Below are 20,655 nucleotides of genomic sequence, written 5' to 3'. Positions count from 1 at the left end.
CTTTCTCCCAATCTCTTGCCCTTCTCCATCGCCTTTTCTGTCTTCTTGATTTCCGTGGTAGTAGCACTAGGAGAGAAGGATAGAGACTTAAAAGCTTATAAGCATTGCCTTTGTCATCTGGCGTCATTGTTAGTCCTTAAGGGACATATTTTCATGAGTCACCCCATAAGTCTTTGGTCTCAAAGGGGCTAAAAAAAGAAACCAGCACAATATTTTTGAAAATGTACGGTATTTTTAATCTGATACTAGTAATAAAAATAGTGGCAATTACCCTTTAAAGAAGGATTTATACCGAATGTATAAAAATGAATATTCATCAGTACTATCTTTCATCATCTTTTGAAAGAAACTTTTTTTCTTCGCTACTCTATAGTCTATGTAATACACAGAATTGCAGTTTTGTTTTTATAGTTACATTTCTGTATGTATGCGACACTTATATTTCATTTTAATTCCCCATTAAACAATGTGGAACCTATTTATGAAAAAGAGAACATTTGCTGTATATAAACATTGTTACATGCTTTAACTTTTCTGAGTAAGGTTTTATAACATGGTCTTATTTCTTTATCTCTTCCATAGCAGATGGTCCGGGAGGAATATACAACAGCAACTCAAGGAACAAGCCTAGAGAGGCCGGAGAACCAGTATGTGTATAATATTGGGATATATGGATGGAGAAAACGCTGCCTCTATCTGTTTGTTCTCCTTCTTATTATCATCCTCGTAGTCAATTTGGCTCTTACTATTTGGATCCTCAGAGTTATGTGGTTTTCATCTGTAAGTAAAACTAATGTAAACAGATATATGTCAAGTTTTTTTTTTTTGTTCTTCATGATACCGTATCTTACTGATATATTCCGTTTTATGAGAAGAAGCAGGAATCTTGTAGGTTTCTTCCTGGTGAAGAATACTCAGTAACGGCATTGCTGTGTGTTCATGCAATTTCTGAGAGGTTTGCATTGTGTGGGCATAAATGATGCATGTCGGGGGAGGGGGGGTGCATTTCACCCATGTTCCCAACGCTGTTCTAGACTGGTAGAACACCAGTAAGAACTTTTTTAGATAGATCTACATTTGATTGACAGTCATGCAACAGAATTGAGGCACATAACAATTTTTGTTGAAACTTCCTAAAACTACCTAAAACTAGGCTGCTGTTAGAATAGACAGGATTTAAAAAAAAAAATGTTGTATTTAAAAATTGTAAGTATATATTACACCTAATTAATAGCTCATTTTCTACCAGGGTTGGACTTAGGATGACTATGTGGCCATGGCCAGTCTTTTTTTTTTTTTTTACTATATCAGGAGGTGGCATATCCAGCCGGTGCCCGCACACTGATCTGCTGCTGGTGGGGCAGTATCAGTAAGTATGCCGCTGTTTTGGTCCACAGGGCATTTTCCTGCTAGATCAGGGGTCTTCAAACTGTGGCCCTCCAGCTGCTGCAGGACTACATCTCCCATAATCCTCCTCCAGCTAAGAGGCTGGCAGAGGCGTATGGGAGGTGTAGTCCTGAAACACCTGGAGGGCCACAGTTTGTAGACCACTGTGCTAGATGAATAGTCTGGGCCTGTCTCCTGCAGTGTATACAGGCCCTTTAAAGTTTGTATTGGAAGTGGCTCATACTGAGAGAATTGCAACATTTATACAGTAACTGGCAAAGCACACATAATTAAAATTTAATGTGTGATGTGCTCCAAACCTTGTTAAATGTGAATGTTCACTCGACTTGTTATTACTTCTTAGTATACTTGTAACCTGATTGTAAGCAGAAATTAAATCACTTTAATTTTGCAATTGCAAGTTTTTATTGTCCCGTTAATCCTTTTATTTCTATTTCTTTCCTCTGCTGATTACACCATTAATCATTTGAACTATTATAATAAGTTCTAGAGAAATAAAAGAGTGCTGTAATTAATCATTTTCCAATTGATGTTAATTATTATGGATATCAGCCTGTTAATGTACCATGATACCATTTAGTTTAATATTGGTCTCCACTTGGGTGTGCCTGCTAATTGTTAATTTTGAATTTCACTGGAATATAGTTGGAATATATCGCTACAAAGAACGATGATGACTTCGCAATGTTATTATATTGCTAACAAAAATACAAATACATTCTCGTACGATGGATACTACATTTTTATAATCATATATTTTATGTTAATTTAAGTTGCTATTTAGCAGAGGTGCATAAATTCCTGCATGCCAGTACATTGAGGCTCGCATTATCGCTATCCAAGTAGTATTAAATATCCATTATTATTATTATAGCTATACCTGAAAATTTAACAGCACTAAAGTTGCATCTCGCAAGTTAATGATGGCTGGCTTTTTTCTGCTTGCATCAACTTGATTCTCTGAAACGGTTTGTGAATTTGTAAATGTGATCTGGCTTTAGTAAATGTGTGTTTATACTTTTTGTCCAACTTTTATAAGTTTACATTTTTTGCCATTAAAAATATCTCTACTACCAGGGATGTGTCCTAAGAGCATGGTGAAGCTTTTACTTTGTTTTTTTTCGTCTTTTTTTTTTAAATACTGCAAGTTGTCATGTAGCAAGCAACCATATTGGATGCACGCTCCATGCACAGTCCGAGATGAAATGGCACCCCAGGCAATATTACTCTTTTGCACCCCTCATTTTTTTTGCATTGTAGATAGCATTGTTTTTTAAGCAATCATTATGTTTTTACACAATTACATTTCTAAACGCAGTTTCTGTTTTATCTTACTGTTTTATATAAATATTATTATGAGTTTTAGAGCTGTAGAGGAATGTGATATACTAATACGAAGCAGATATACTTCATAGAAAAAGGGGACATAAGGGGAGGAAAGGTATGTGTTGGAATTTTCAGCTCCCTAGGGCAATTTGTCACTTAAATAGTAGCCCAGAAGTTTCCACCATTTTAAACCTGTGTTTCTAGAAAGAATATGCCACTGCCAGGGACCCCCCTGATTCAGGCTCTGATGCCTGGTGCCAAGACTAGCCCTGTGCAGTGTTCCCTGCCATTGGATTTTATTTTACACTTAGAGATTAATTAACAGCTGCTCTTTCATCGACATTCTGATAACCCCAGGTGTAGTCTTACATTTTAAGGTGAACACTAGGCATCTTACTTTTATCGAAATCTTGCGTGCACATTTAAATGTGGGAACTTTCTTCAGGGGATGACAAAGCTACCCATATTTTCTGTTTTCATATTGTTTTTGGAAAATAATCCTATTAGTTGTTGCAAATTGGAGAAAAAATGGCTTATTGGAAGCCAGTACACGGTAAAGGTTTGTGGACATACCCATTGATAAAGATGAAGGGTAACCACACACTGGACAGTAAAAATCCCAAGGCAGAATATAGCATTGGAGGCACTGTTCCGTGAGTGAAAACAAAAGGAGAGGGAGTTGGGAGTAATTATTTCTGAGGACCTAAATGTAAGCAGATAAAACATTGGAAAAAAGCAAGAAGGGTGATGGGTTGTATAGCAAGAGGCATAAGTAGAAGAAAGGAAGAGATGGTTCTGCCACTTTACAAATCAAGCCTCACTAAGAGAATTGTGTGCAATTCTAGAGACACCATCTCCAGAAGGATATTGGCATATGGGAGAGAGTTCAGGAGGACTACTAAAATGGGAAATGGTTTGTAGGATTAAAACCATCAGGAAAGATTAAAGGATTTTAAGGAAAGAAAAGAGAGGGGGGATGTGATAGAAACATTTAAATACTTAAAGAGCTTCAGCAAAGGTTTTCAGAGGACAAATGTTAGAACAAGAGGCCATAGTCTAAACCAGGGGTGGGCAATTAATTTTCCCATGGGGCCACATGAGAAATTGGAATGGTTTTAGAGGGCCAGACCTCTACAAACTACAAACTCCGAAGCCTTGTCCATTTTGTTAACTTATGTGCTGTTTAATAAAGTTATTCAAGCCTACGTCATTGGTAGAGGTGCTTGAATAAGTAAGGCCTGAATAACTATTAGCACAGCACAGAAGTGAACAAAATGAACAAGGCTTCGGAGTGCATACCGTATTTTTCGCTCTATAAGACGCACCTGCTGATAAGACGCACCTAGATTTTAGAGGAGAAAAAAAAGGAAAAAATATTTTGAGCTAAAAAATGGGCTAAAATATTTATTACAATAACTGAATAAGCTATGAACACAGTAAGACACGCAGTAAGACACACACAGACACAGTAAGACACACACAGACACAGTAAGACACACACAGACACAGTGAGACACACACAGACACAGTAAGACACACACAGACACAGTAAGACACACACAGACACAGTGAGACACACACAGACACAGTGAGACACACACAGACACAGTAAGATACACACAGACACAGTGAGACACACACAGACACAGTAAGACACACACAGACACAGTAAGACACACACAGACACAGTGAGACACACAGACACAGTGAGACACACAGACACAGTAAGACACACACAGACACAGTGAGACACACACAGACACAGTAAGACACACACAGACACAGTAAGACACACACAGACACAGTGAGACACACACAGACACAGTAAGATACACACACACAGTAAGACACACACACACAAACACAGTAAGACACACACACACAGTAAGACCTCCCTCCCTAACCCCCCTTCTCAGTATCTCCCCTCTAACTCCCTAACCCCCCCTTCTCAGTATCTCCCCTCTAACTCCCTAACCCCCCCTTCTCAGGATCTCCCCCCCCGCCCCGGTCACTTACCTTAAACTCCTGTGTTGGAAGCGTGAGGCGTTTGTCTCGGGTGCCGGCGCTTCACTGCTGATCGCCGGCGTCTGACGTCATATGCCGGCGCCCAGCGTAAAGCGCCGGCACCCGAGACAAACGCTTCCAACACAGGAGTTTAAGGTAAGTGACCGGGGCGGGGGGGGACACCGGACTCATTGGTGAGTCACCAGGACACTCTTTGCGGGCCGGTCCGAGCTATTCAGCGGGCCGGATGTGGCCCGCGGGCCGTGCTTTGCCCAGGTCTGGTCTAAACCTAGAGTGTCAGAAGTTTAGAAAGTAATATAAGGAAGGATTACTTTGATGAGAGAGAGGTAAATAAATGCAACGACCTCAGATCAGATGTGGTAGAAGCTGTTACAGTGAGGGAGTTTGAAGATAAATGGGATGGGCATACAGCTCTCCTGAATCTAAGGCAAGACCAATGATTGATTAAGGTCTGAGTCAGGAAAAATGGGCAGACTAGATGGACTGAATGGTTCTTATCTGCTGTCAAATTCTGTGTTTCTACCCTTCAGTTAGGGTTTGCTGCATTTCAAAGACACTGGAAGGATAAAGATGGTAACGATCAAAGAAGACGTTCTAAAGTGTTAATACAAATTTGTTTTGGTTTTATTTTATTTTTTACCGATTCAGACCTGGGTTTGATGTTTTTTTTTTTTTAATTTCAATGTAGAGATAGTTACAGATTTTTATTTTAACAGAATGAAGAAGGAAACAAAATGATTCTTTTCAATAAAATGATCTGTGGAAAGAGAAAAGAAGACCCTTCTATTATTTCTGGGCTGTATAAAGCTGCATTGTACAATTAGTATGCGTAGCGTGTACTTTCTAGTAACCTTTATCAATGACCTCAGTAAGTGCATAATAGTATGACTAAAGCGTATAAAATTAAAAACTACCATTATAAATTAGTGCAGTATTTTATTAGATTCTTAATAAGAAAGATTTATGTGCTGTGGGTCTGCTTTGTGAGAGGAGCATCCAGGCATCTTGACATTCAACAGATGCTCTTGAAATATTTGAAGAAATAATGTACACCTTCTGTGAACAATCCCAAATACCTTAACTTAACATAGGTTATAGGTATAGGGTTACAAGCTGATTACTAGCATGACTCGAGCCTGAAGCAACAAAGCGAACTCAAACACTGGCAAAGTGTCAGTAATAGTCACTAGACTCCTACATGGTTACCTCTTAACTTGACGCTACAATAGGTAAACCCTGGGCTATATTGCAATGCTGCTGGCGAGTAATCATGTTGCGCCCAATGCCATATCTCAGCTTTCAGCAGTGAGGTTGGGTACCATGATCACTCGCCAGCAGCGTTGCAAGGGAGCGATGAAATGGTTAGTCCTTATCACATCACAAAAAGGGTGGAGAACAGGCTGGACAAAGTAGAAGGTGTGTATATGGTCTGAAACCGTTCCACTTACTCGGAATAAAGAGCAACTACAGGGGGCATTAATCAGCTGTGATATCTGGGGCCTTCATTGCACACATGGAGAGTAACATGATCTACATTCCATCTTATTACTAGGCAATACAGAATATGTATTCTTTGTAGTGGTGCATGCCGGATGTCCAAATGTAAAAAAAACAAAACAAAAAAAAAACTACATGCTGTAATTAGCAATGTTTCCCATCTTTTGCTGGGCAGTAAAATGGAGACTACTTTCTGTGTGCTACTGATTAATGAGACCGGATAATTTATAATACCACATACCATGATGAATTATTTGTGATTTAGCTGAAACATGCATGATCAGCAGTAACGCTACAGGTCACTCGTCAAAGCTTTTACCTTTATTGGCTTATACTGTTTGGTGTTTTCCATCATGATAGAAAGTGTGTTAAAATGCAGAATAACTGTTCTTTTTCTCTGTAATGCCAGATGGGTGATCAGGATGCATGTTTGCGAACGCAAAAATAGTCAAATATGATGTAATTGCTGTAATTCACATTGCTTACAAAAATAGCAGTTATATTTAAGGTGCATAATCTAAAGTACCTTTACAGTATTTTGCACACAGCCTCAGTCACATTCATTTCCAGGAACTTCTCTCAAACTTGTGCATTTGTGCTGTTTTTTGTTTGTTTTTTTTACTACTCATAACCAAGTGTGTAATGCTGTAAGGTACATGCTGCAACTTCACAGACATCCATTGGTTTTTACATTTCCCTGTCCTAGTTGGGAGATCAGAGGATCTACCAAACCGGCCCATGATTGCTTAACAAAAATAAGAATTTTCCCAAAAAATCGGTAGGTTGTATGTTATGTTACCATGGCACAACTCAAGTTATACATAAGTATGTGCAACCCACAATAATATCTTTGAGGCTTGTATTGTGTTTCATATTTTGCTACTTGCTTCATAACAGTTCCAAGTAAATGAAGAAAGTATTGTTCTGTACTGTTAGTGGCAGAGAAAATATACCGATTATCCATAAGATTATGGGTGGGATATAATAGGCAGCAAGTAAACACTTTGTCCTCAAAGTTGATGTGTGAAGCAGGAAAGAGGAGCAAGCGTAAGGAACTGAGTGACTTTGACAAGGGCTACATTTTGAGGCTAGACGACTGGGTCATCTCCAAAACCAAAAAGCGGTGAACCGTTGACAGGGTCATGGGCAGCCAAGGCTCATTGATGCACATGAGGGGTGAAGGCTGGCTCGTGTGATCAAATCCAACAGACAAGTTACTGTAGCACAAATTGGTGAAAAAGTTAATGCTGGTTCTGATAGAAAGGTTTCCGAACACACAGTGCATTGCAGTTTTTTGCATATGGGTCTGCATAGCTGCAGATTAGTGGGGTGACCATACTGACCCCTGTCCACTGCCAAAAGCACTTACGATGGTCACGTGAGCAGAAGAACTGGACTACGGAGCAATGTAAGAAGGTGGACTGGACTTTTACTTCACATGGATGGCCGGCTGCGCATGGATCACTTACCTGGAGAACACATGGCACCAGGATGCATCCATGGCTGCTAACGTCTTGGTGCCACAGCACACCTCCAGAGGTCTAGTGTCCATGGCTCGATGATCAGGGCTATTTTGGCAAAAAAAGAGAGCCCTACACAATATTAGGTAGGTGGTCATAATATGGCTGATCGGTGTATGTATAAATTTAACTTATGTTCCATTAACTTATTATCACTATGGCGAAATATACATTTCAGTCCGCTGATTCCTGGTACTTGGAGATCTAAAGAGCAATGGTGCATTAACCGTGTTCATTGATTTCTTAATGGGCAGAATAACTGTATAACAGTAAATCCTAATGCTAAAGTTTGCTAAGCACATTCAGAGTGATGTAACCATAAGCAGGATGTCATTCCGAAATAAGGATTCTGTTAAATGTATCTAATCACAAAGCCACTGTATTTTAATGTAATAGTTAAGGACACGTGACCACCAAAGAGTAACCTTACTCATTTGTTTGAAGTGAGGAACTTATGAGGAAATATTAGCAGACTTACTAAACGTTGTGGACATACTTACTGCAGAAAAAACTGATACAGAATATTGTCTGTGTTTATTTAAATATCCTGGGGAAAGTCTGGTAACCAGCGGGGTGACATATTAATGGGGCACCTCCCCTGGTGCCCCACTTTTGAAGACTGTTTGCATGCATGAGTGTATCACAGTGTTTATCACCCATATAAATAACATAGAATATGACGGCATATAAAAACCATTCAGCCCATCTAATCTGCCCGTTTTCCTTAAATTCCACATAGAAATGGCAAAAATGTCCCGTGATATGCCTTTTAACACCCTATATGCCACTCTGCCCCCATGATATGCCTTTTTAACCCCCTTTATGCCACTCTGGCATATCATGGGACAGAGTGGCATATAAGGGGTCAAAAGGCATTTCTGGAGGCAGAGTGGCATAAAGGGGGTTAAAAGGCATTTCTGAAGGCAGAGGGCATATAGGGGGTTAAAATGCATTTCTAGAGGCAGAGTGGCATGGAGGGGGTTAAAAGGCATATAATGGGGCACTCTGTCTCAAGAAAAGCCTTAAGCCCCCATATAACACCCCCCCTCCTCCCCGACTTACCACTGCTTCTGGTGTCTGGTGAGGGCAGTGGGTAGAGGCCGGCATTCAAGAAGTTAAAGGGACCAGTGTTCAAGCACCGCGCCGCCCAATGGTCGTGCCTCAGCTCTTCGTCCCACCCCTTTTAAGACGTGGGACGAAGTACGGAGGCACTGCCATTGGGCGGGCGGCGCGGTGTATGCACCGACCCCCTTAACTTCATTAGTCGGTGGGAGGAGGCGGCCTGGGTGCTGGAGCCTAAAAGTTCCCAGGTATAGCTGCTGTACACTAAACAAACAGCACCTTTGTACTTTTGTGGAAAAAAAACAAAGAAAAGTCACGCATAACGAAAACATTTGTACTACAGATTAACCCCTTAATGACAATTGCCGGTTCTGGCACGGCACGAAAAAAAGTCGATTATGACAAATGACGTGCCAGAACCGGCACGTCTTTAAACGGGTGCAGAAAGCGATCTACGTTCGCTTTCTGCACCCAAACGGCGTTGCTGTAATGCCTCGACCTCGAGGCATTCAGCAACGCCACGATACAGCAGCTATACCTGGGAACTTTTAGGCTCCAGCACCCAGGCCGCCTCCTCCCACCGACTAATGAAGTTAAGGGGGTCGGTGCATACACCGCGCCGCCCAATGGCAGTGCCTCCGTACTTCGTCCCACGTCTTCGTCCCACGAAGGGGTTAAAGCAATTTGGATTCTGAGATAAAAACACGCTGGGTAGAAGCTGTTCTGTCATCATTATCAATATCTGTGTCGTGCTTTGTGGGTTCCAATATCATAATAAAGTCAGACAAGTCCTTTGTTGTCAGTTAAGTCACAAGACACTACTGAGCATGCTCAGCTTCTTAAAGCAAAATAGCCACATAACAAAAAAAACAAGCCCCAATCATCACCCGTTCACCACTGTGCTTGACTGTTGGTGTTTGCGATGATATTCTGTGTTTGGTTTTTGCCAAAAGTGGTGCTGTGCATTATGGCCATACATCTCCACTTGTCTGTCCAAAGGACATTGTTATAACTTTTGCAAACCTTAGCCATGCTGCCCTGTTCTTTTTAGAGAGAAGAGGCTTTCTTGTGGCAACCCTCCCAAACAAAATATACTTGTTCAGTATTTTTCTAATTGTAGTGTCATGAACTACAACATGCTAACCAAGGCCTGTAGCTGTAGCTCTTGGGGTTTTTGCAATTTCTCTGAACATTGCACGCTCTGAAATTGCTGGGATATCTACTCCTGGGAAGGCTGGTAGCTGTCTTAATAATCTTTCTGTAGATCTTTCTGTAGAATGACGTTCTTTAAATTGTTTGGAAATGGCCTTATAACCCAAAAGCAACAATTGCTTTTCTAACATCATTGCTGTTGTCTTTCCTCCTTGGCATTATGTTTATAGAGGTGATCACACTTGCTGATGATGAATTAATCAAGGGCATTAGTAACTTAGCATCTTCAATACTATAGAAGCAGTAAGGGTGTATTTAGTTTTTCACACATAGCTTCTCCATTTTGGCTTTTTTTAATAAATCATGACACGGTGTAATATGTAATATGTTGTTATTCATCTGAGATTGTATTTACCTAATTTTTAGACCTGCCAAGGAACAGGTGGTTTTTACTATGTTCTGATGTGTAAAACCATAGAATTCAAAGATGTTGCACTTTCTTTTTCACATGACTGTCCATGGGTGGTGAGACAGATGTTGCTCTACCATACGAGCAGCTTAAGCAGCCATGGTCCCATTCAGATATTTTCAGAACATTGTATTACAGATGACACATGCACTAGACTAGACATAACTGACTAAAAAACAACAAAGCAACACCAGCATTCTCCTGCCCTTTCTGTTACAAATGTGATAGCCACTTCCAAAGAATATGTAATGACCAGTATGCACACTTAAAATGTATTTACTGACAAAATGTATATCATTCAGATAAATGGATTTATCTGCCACAACCACAAGGGATTCTGGGTAGGCGCATGTAAATAAGGTCAACAATAAACACCTTTTGCCTCTATATCCACTTTATGCATGGATCCCTTGAAAGTAATTGCCCGCTGTACAAGACAGACTTTAGACACAACTCGGGTAAGAGGAGCAGTAGCCAGATCACCACTCATGGACATGCACGCGCCTACCCAGAATCCCTTGTGGTTGTGGCAACATCATTAGATTTCTGAGGGAAAAACAAGCCTTCTGGCTTGTCTGGTGCCTGTAAATGAGTGTTTAATAATGCTTCTACTACCCCCTTAATTTTACCCTTTACCCCACCATAACTTATGTAATGATAAATGGATTTAGAATCCAATAATCTGCAAGAAAAATTTTAGACTTATTTCCACATTGATGAAATCACATGCTGTACTATAGCAACGTATTTATTTACAGATAATTCATACTGAACTGTTCAGTGACCTCTGCTGTACAAATATGTCTAGACAACTCATCGCATTTTGCAACCAGATGACTCTTCAAATATATTGGTAATTAGATCATGAATGAACTGTCTCAAACTGTAAACACAAACGTGGACAACCTTATGGCATTCTGCTTGTTGCATATCCAGCTGGCAGAAAAAAAAACATTGCTGAAAGCCAGAACCTTTTACATTATAATAAATCATATAAATACCCAGGTTCAGAGGTTGCCATGGTTAAAGAGTAGTAGAAAAAGACATGTCTATAGTAATTTGGATTAAAGAAAGACACAAGGCCAATCAACCAAAATGGGAATTTGATTTCTCGCTGGATCAACCAGCTGTAACGGATCCTGCCATTATAAACAATTAAATCCCTTTATATTTAAAGGCATCTATTGGATTTGAGTCTGTGGGTTCAGAATTCCACATCTTTCTTGTTTACTTTAAAGAACCCTTTTTCTGATTTAAATGAAAATTCCCTTTCTCAAGTTTAAATGCATGACCTCTTGATCGTTACACTTGCATTAACTAAACAATGCGTTAAGTAATGAGAGAGCATTTGGTCTTATCCCCGTGTTTATTTGTATAAGGCTATCATGTCTTCTGGATTGTATTTCCTTTTTGTTTTGCTGAAATACCCCAGGTGTGGTCAAGTTTATTTTATACTGCCAGGACTATATTGCTCACCGTGTTGTTGCCTTTGTGCAAGTGTACCTAGAAAAATGTATGCTGTTTTGCAGACAAATATGAAATATTGATTTGATTTAGATTTGTCTTTTGTTTACTCACTTTGCATTTTGTTAAATGATACCAATAACATCAACATGTCATCAATATTTTAAAGCATTCTTACTTTACATCTTTTTTTTATTCCTGCCTAAAACTTTTGCACAATACTGTGTGTGTGTGTATATATATATATATATATATATATATATATATATATATATATATATACTTTAAGCAATCAGAATCAAAGCAATGAATATTTGTAACACAATAGGGAGCATACGATATTTTTTCTAATTAGAAAACAAAGCTGTTCGTGAACAAAGACAATTAGTTATCACTCCATTTTGGCAACCGTATTGATTCTGTGAATTGGTTGACATTGGTTTTTTGTTACCCTTTCCTCTTTTTACAATGTTGAAAAATCAGATGTGATGGAAAATCCATTTGACTTACAGAAGAAGGATTGTTTGAGTAATTGCCAATTGATGATTAAATGTTTTGACTGTGCCTGGGGGTTATGGGGAGGCACATTTTAAATGGGTCAGGGTGCTCATTAAAGCTGCATTGATGTTGCAAGTGAAAAGGCAGATTTTAGTCAAATTTGGATTTAGATCGAATTGGATAAGAAAGGAACATAACAGTCAATTGGGGTTAAAAATACAAAAATCTGAGATTTATTTTATTTGGTTTAATTCAATGAAGTTTAAAAACTAGACTTTTCATGAAAAAGCAGATCACGCCCCGGAATCAAGGACACTTGTTATCAAGAAAATTACAGGGCACAAAAAAATCATTTGAGCACTTGATCAAAGGAACAATTCCAATTGATGCTCAAACAGGTTGTTACCACAGCAGAAGCTCATTGCAACCAATATGGTACAGTATAACATAGTAACCTTTATATGACCAATGTTGGCATTGAATGGGTTTAATTGTCACTGGTATTCTGTTCATTAAATAATCCAATACATTCTATTTAAAGGTAATAGTCAAAACATAAAATCAATTTAGACACAGCAAGGAACTCAGAGGGTTTGTAGCTTTTTTGTAGAATACTTGAAGACGGATAGGTAAAAGTCAACAGAGTTGAGTTGAAATATTGCACCTCTGTAAATATGGATTCTAAATGCCCAAACCAAGAAAGCTTCTCTTGCCCAGCATCCCCCTGCAAACTATTTAATTACTGAAGAGAGAATCCTTGAATGTTACCTTACTGATTTAGCATGGCCTTCTTGCATGAGATGCCCCCTGGGTTTGGACTCTAATGAGGTGAAATGTTCAACTCACTGCAGCTCTCACACAAACTCATAGCTGTATCACCCTTATATTATTTTTGTAATAAGTCCCCAGATCGCTCGCTTATTCCCTACACGTGATGAAAGTCCTTTATTTTTGAAGCCCTGCTGGAGCATCCTTAAGGCAAAGAAAGTATTTTTATCCTCCACTTTCTAGTTGTTTGTGATAATGTTGTCTCTATATTTTTTCTTTACATTTCTAAAGACGTTTTCTCTGTTCAGTGAACACAGTGTCAAAGCTCAATGCAAACATAGCATGAAAAACTGATGCTCTGCACAAAAATCCAGCTAAAATGACACAGGGGCAGTCATAAATGCAAGAGATATATGTGATCAGAATGCCTGTACGTCTATACTTACTGTCCTGATTCCTCACATTGGTATTCTGTTGTATTCTGAGTGCAGTTCTGTCCTTCATATATGCATGCCATGCATTCGTAGTAGGATTCAAAAACTTGGGACACTGATGTACTGTTTGGTTTTTTCCCACAGAGTGGAATGGGACACTTACGTGTTACAAGTGAGGGTCTTCGTCTTGAGGGGGAGTCTGAGTTTCTCCATCCACTCTATGCCACAGAAATCTGTTCAAGAGTGGTAAGTATTCAACAACAAGTAGACTTTCATGTCATCCTCTCTATTAGATCAGAGCTAAAAGCTAATATGTACTGTATACCAGGTGCTTGACACACATAAAACATAAGCTAATGGTTTCGTTGGAATGATATCGTTATGTTTTTTTTTTTACTCATTCCAATATCAACAAAATTGATATTGTATGGACAAACCTGGAGTGAGGAATGGTGGGACTAAGCATACATGGCTCAGTCTGTTTTGCTTTATTAAAGAGCATTTGGTCACTTGACTGCATTAGGGTTATGCATAAAGTGTGATTCTAACGCAAGGTGGTAAAAGCCTGTTGACTTTTGCACCACTTTTGACTGCGCCTCTTTACCCCTAAAACTATTTTTACCAAGAGATGTTGCTGATTAAACATGTATTCAGGGCTGAAATAATCAGGTGGACCTGGCACTTTAAGACAATTGGATATGACAGGCCATGCTTAAGTTATTTTGCGCATGTAGAATGCACCCAAGTATATCCAGCCGGTGGCCACACACTGGAGTGGCAGATTGGTTGCATATGGAGCAATGTCGAGCAGCTGGCCTACCAGGCATATGGGGCCAGAGGGCCAGTCCGGGCATGTGTGTTTCCGTTGCTGACGATGATACCGCCAGATAAATGGTTTTCTTTCTTAATCTAAATCTTAATCTAAACACAAGCAATTTGTACCACGGTATTGAAATATTCTGTTTTACTGTAAACCAGGTCAAAAAGGAATTATTGATGTCTTGGCTCTCAAATAGTATCAGTCAGACATAGGCACCTGATAACCGCTTAACCTTTATTAATGATCATATTTTCTTAATGTTGATGTAAAACGGTAATAGAAATAGACACAGCAGGAAGAAAAATGAAATGAACTGTGTCCTGTTATTTTATATAAATCAGATATGTAGATCTAAATGTACTTTTTACACCTGTGGAGAATGTTTTATCCCAAGAAGTAAGAAAACCCAATACTAGTTTTATAAAAACACTCACATGATTAGAGGTAACAAAAATCTGCCGGGTTTCTCAACGCTTACATCTTTACCAAGAAGGCGTAGATGAAACAAATGCATTTTAAAGTGCCTTACTTTGTCCATTTTGCACTGAGAATAATGGTTTTAAAACCACTGGCTTCTATTATTTTATTTTGGAATGTTTGCTTTTTCTCTGTACTGTTCTGAGAGCCATTTTATCTTCTCTAATTGGGGAATAACATATCACAGCAGTAATTTCTACAAATAGATTAAATGTCAGCATTAAAGACCCACGGTGTTAATAGAGCTCCACTTTTTAAGTAAATTCAATCTGATTTATATTCCCTTTTCCTACTCTGTGACATTTAATCTATTGTAATAAATATCTTACAGAGAACTTGTTTTTTTCCTCTTTATTTTCTCTTAGTCTCAGTGATGTTTGAATGCAGTTTCCTTAATTAACTTCTTTTGCCATTTTTGATAAACATTATGGTCTAGCATACTGTTTATTATGGTCTAGCATACTGGTCTAGCACAATCTGTGATATATTGGAGGTTCATATGTGGCTATAAGTACCATGTGACCTTTGTTTCTTGCTATCATGCAATGTGACCTGGTCCCATGATTTCTTAGTTACAGTAATGAGTGTCATGATGTCATAACCCAATACCTTCACTGGTAGGCTGAATACTCCTCAAGGGTGCTAGGAGATACACAGATCTCCTGCTAGATTCCTATGGAGAGGAATCTCCATGCATCCCCACTAACAGGTGTATAGATCGATGATTCTATTAGCAGGCTTCCAGTCATTTTGTGCTGTTTGATTATGCCACTCTCCATACACAACAGGTTGTAAATACTTGAGATTGAGGAAATTAGGCACATTCACGATTTTAGTTGCCCAAGAACCCATTTTCATCTATTTCCCTGTTTCATTACTATGAGACAATAGCTCCTATTGGCCCAAGAAGGTATGGATATATTGCTGTACAGATAGAGGCATTAGTAGCAAACAGAGGACCAGAGTGACAGACCTCATGTAAAGTATTGTGCTCAGTTATGGAGACCCCATCGCCAAGAGGGATGTCTAACGCTTTAGAATCTTGGGTTTTAACTGTCATCCAATTCTGTGTTTCTAATGTTTGCCCCAGGGAACTATCCAGTTTTCGCCTCTTAGAAAGAAATAGTCCTGAACAATACAGAATTTTATAAAAAATTACATATGGTTCTGCTTTTTATTCTGTTGGCAGTGTAGATGTAGACAAGATGTGGCGGTAAAAAAGATCCCTGGGGCATTCCCAATACCAGTAGTTTAGTCAGAATTATTAAATAATTTGGGGGGTCATTTCTTTAAGGCAAACAAGTAATAAAAGCAGGTCTGCTTTATGTTTTGCACAGGATGATTCCCTTCTTTTGCATTCTTCACAAAATGTGACTGTAAATGCACGGAACGCTGACGGTCACATTACAGGAAGACTAACAGTGGGTAAGTTACAATTTTTTAAACTGATGTTAATTTAGGAGCTTTGTAACATTCCAGCTGCAGGCCAAGACACATAACACCTTGGACCTTTCTGTCTTGTACCCCTCCTCTAGAGTAGGCAACTTTAATGTTTACTGTTCCAGGTGTTCTATTTCATATAGATTAATAAACTTTAAAATGGTATGCCCTGCTATACTTTTGTCTGTAATAAACACAATGTGGAATTCAGTGATGCAACCACTTTGATTTAGGTCTCCCCGTCTAGCTTCCTGTTGACTGATCGGAGGAACTGTGCTCAGTGCGAGCACCGGTTACAGAGAAGTATCTGAGAAGTTCGGACATTCTCTGCTGGCTGTGTTAGTGCTTACACCGCCGTAAACAATATTAAACTTAAAAAGGTTCCCAGAGGGTCTTTCTTGTGAGGTCCTGCAACCATCAATGCATGGCGGTAGAAACCTGTTTGCTGATCACTCTATGGAGATATAAAAAAAAAAATAATCATAAAGGGTACTGTCAAGATGCCAAGAGGCATTCCTGAGTGATCACCAGTAAATAAATACATAAAGCAATAATAATAATAATAATAATAATAATGGGCAAAAATTAAGAAAATGTTTTAAACAAATATAAAAATGGAGTTCCCAAACACCCAATTTCATTTCCACCACCAATATACCTTTCTTTCTATAAAAAATAAATAAAATAAACCCTATTTTTTTGTACCAATCCAAATGTCAAACTGTCAAGCTATCAGTGCTATCAGTGGGTTATCAGTGGGACCTAACTTGTGGAAGATATCCTAAGTAAAATTCTTTGTAAATACACATAGCTCTTACATCTAATCTGCTGTCATTTTATGCAATGTTTTATTGTAACACTAACTTTATTTTGCTTTCCATGTGATTTTAATGAAAGGATGTATTTTTTAAAACCCATAGCAACAACTAATAAGCCTCTTAATGGTAGTACAGGAGATTGATCACAGTTCTTTAACGTGACTAAATATTTTAAAGTATTTCCAGATTATTTTGACACATGGGTAGAAATGTTCCAGGTGCAGAAATGATGTTCTTCTTTATTTAGTATGCGGGCTAATGCTGGGTTAAGACTACATATCACAGCACCCTCGTATTCTACATGCGTGCCGCAGCAGGAGGATTGGCATCCCCCACAGTATATTCTTTTAAGTAAAAATGATGTTTACGAGACTTCAAATATGCTTTCTTAGTAAAACTCATGTTTTTATTGAGGCTTTAAAACATTCACGGGCTTTGTTATTGTGCTACGCAGGCGATGTGTCATGCTTGTCAAACAATATCCACGAGTCAATTATCTTTAGAACGTGAACAACATGCAAGAGACTCTTTGTAACATTGATTATAACTCTGTTAATCATAATAACAATAACAACAAGGTTATGCATTAAGGTTGAATTCAAGTGCGCTTCTTTTGAAATAAGAAGTCAAATCAATCTGATTTTCGGCAGGGTCGGGCTATGCTGACGTTCCCCTTGAACAATATACATGCCCATATTCAATAATAATTGACCCGCTGTGTCTGAATATGAAATTTGCTTAGCCTTGTAACAGCTTTAATAAGCATAGACTAAGTGCATTAGAATCCTGCTCCATCTCAGCAGCTATAGTATCCAACATCGTATGTATAATCTAATCATTTGAATGCAATCTTCTACATTGCTTCGCTTTTTATTGCGCAATCAGTTACATTTAATTGTCAATGCCACAGTTTAATTAACTTTGCTTTACTGTGGTTTGCTGTGGGCAGTTTAAACCAGTCTTTCATGAAATAAAAACATAGAATTTGACGACAGATAAGAACCATTCGGCCCATCCGGTCTGCCCATATGACTGATGTAGAGACTCAGGCCTTAATCAGTCCTTGGTCTTGTCTTGTTAGGGTAGCTTTATTTCTATCCCATGAATGTTTTATTTCCCTCACTGTATTAGCCCCTATAAATTTGTTCAGATTTGAACATTATTTAGTATGTTACTAATATGTTACCCGTTAAAACTTATTTACATTTGTCTAGTTTTGTATTCTTGTGTACTTATTCTCTCTACAACATGATTACGCCGCGTCTTGCTCTTTGCAAAACACCAGAAATAAGGTACAGAATAGATTTAAGATTTAAGCTCTTTTAGGGCATTGCTTAATGTAGGGCTGCATCTGCATTTTGATCTATTTTAGGAAGTACATAGGATAAAGTCATTAATTATGTAAGTCATTCATTATTCTAATCACAGTAACCCTCTATCATCTTCCCCTTTGGCAGCTGGCTCAATAATTTACTGTCAGACCAAAGTGAATTTCTATGCCGATGTCAAATTAAAATTTCCTAAAATTTGTCATCAAAAAGCTGCAAATGTTCCTCTTTTCTAATAACTTGTTTGTAGAGTTCTAGACACCTTTAATATAAACTAACAACGAGCATGTTATTACAGTGATGGATGTATCTGGGGTGCAGCTCCCCTACCCAATCACTGCCCCCTGGCAGGGACGCCATCTTGGGACCCCATATCCCTCCCATCAGCACATTTACTAAGAGGAACTTTATGACAAATCAATATAGAAATGATCCTGTATGTGAATATAGCCTAATGTTCTGACTATACTGTTGGCTAAAATAATCTTGGGGGGGGGTATTTGTCTTGCTTTCCCATGAAGCCTTTTCCTGTTCCACAACTGACACACAACACAGAGGTCTAAATATGTTCCCCTATTCTTAGTACACTATTTTAATAATAGTTTTCAGACTGCGTCATTCTGTATGACTAGTAAAGAATTAATTATTTCTCTATATTAACGATTGCAATAAAACAGTAGAGTTTCAATCCACATGTTGAGTTTTTTAATGGCAATTTGAATGTACCTGATTTTTGATACAGCTTTCCGATTACCTATCTTTTGTGTTTATAAAATTATATTTTCTGTTATGCTCCTGTCTTACACATTTTAATTAGCTGTTCTGCATATTTTTCTTACAGGGGAAATTAAAAACTGTCAAATTTTGTAAACTTAGGTAATGTTGAGTCTGATGGGTAGACTTTTTCAAGTTTAAACCATCATTATACGCACCTTACTTAGCATTGTATTCCAGTGGCTGCTGCTAGAAATTGATTTTCAGTAAAGTATGCAGACTGTGGTCTCATCAAGTATTTTTGTGAGATGTTCAAAGAAAATATTTTCAGATCTACAGAATGTCAATGGTAATCAGCTGTCACATTCTCCGCTTCCATAGACTGAACCTTTCCACCCATTTTAGACCAGCACCACCTGTGCCCAAGCAACATATATACTTCAAAGACAATTGAAAGATGGGTTACTGAAGTTCTGTAATGGTGTAAAGAACAAAGGGTTCCAGAAAAACCTGAAGCTTCCAAGGTGCATGGTACAGAGAAGAAAAGAAGGCTATGCTGAAAAGAAGTTTAGCAAAGTTAAAAGTACATGCACATATCAAAGACCATATTAAATCCAGAAAGTTGACCAGAGCAGGTTAGTTTAAGTCAGAAGTTGGAAAGACTACCACGCACATTTTATGGCCGATTCCATTAGGAACTGTGGTGGTGTTTTAGAGCTAGAGCTAGACAACCCAATCTAGGGGACCACTGCTGCATAGCAGGTTGATGATATACTCTAGCACGTCATTGGATGGAGAAATATTGACCTTGTGTTCTGACGAGTCTCAAAAGAACATCTATATATTGCTATTCATAATCTAGAGGTGAAATGGAAGTGATATTTAATCACTACTAAACATTGTATATTTAATCACTGCTAAACGTTAGAGGTCAGTAAGGGATTGGAACCAGAATGTTACTTCATTTCGCTCTCTTGGGGGTGCATACTATATGGTAGGCATCAGAGTGTAACAAAATTCAGTCAGACCCAAACACTTATGAAGGGAAGCCCAGAAAGTAAAAGAGAACAATCTACATAAGAAATCCCTGAAGTGGAGATAGACTTTGGAATATCATTTACTTTTCTATAATTATTTTAAATAAGTCTAGAAAAAAACTGCCTTTTAATTTTATTTAACGATTCGCTCTGATGTCTGTCTCGATCCCGTCTGGCGTAAATCTGTATTAAACAAGCATTGTAAATAAGGGATATTTTTTCCTATAACTAGACAAATTAGGTGTTGGAACTACTTACTAAATGTCCTTTACCGAACATGTAATACGATTGCAGAAAATGTGATAATTGTTAAATATGCTTAACCAAGTATGTTTTTATAACGATACGCTACTTCATTAAGACACAACGGAAACATGTAGGGGATGGTTAATGAAACAT

At 38.4% G+C, this 20,655-nt stretch overlaps 1 protein-coding gene across 2 annotated transcripts in view; it reads left to right on the top strand.

Annotated features, from left to right (window-relative positions):
* Positions 1-20,655, top strand: part of SGCG (sarcoglycan gamma) — a 46,483-nt gene that overhangs the window by 15,587 nt on the left and 10,241 nt on the right. Inside the window, exons 2-4 of one of the 2 annotated variants that reach the window (XM_053456425.1) lie at positions 586-780; positions 13,767-13,868; positions 16,257-16,344. In XM_053456425.1, coding sequence (XP_053312400.1) covers positions 586-780; positions 13,767-13,868; positions 16,257-16,344 — 385 coding nt within the window. Of the gene's footprint in view, positions 1-582; positions 781-13,766; positions 13,869-16,256; positions 16,345-20,655 lie in introns of both variants that reach the window. The other variant, XM_053456424.1, reaches the window with a different exon arrangement.

Source organism: Spea bombifrons, chromosome 2, assembly GCF_027358695.1.
Source record: "Spea bombifrons isolate aSpeBom1 chromosome 2, aSpeBom1.2.pri, whole genome shotgun sequence".
NCBI classification, from domain to species: Eukaryota; Metazoa; Chordata; class Amphibia; order Anura; family Pelobatidae; genus Spea; species Spea bombifrons.
The sequence above is the reverse complement of the archived record's forward strand: the minus strand, read 5'-3'. Positions and strand labels throughout refer to the sequence as shown.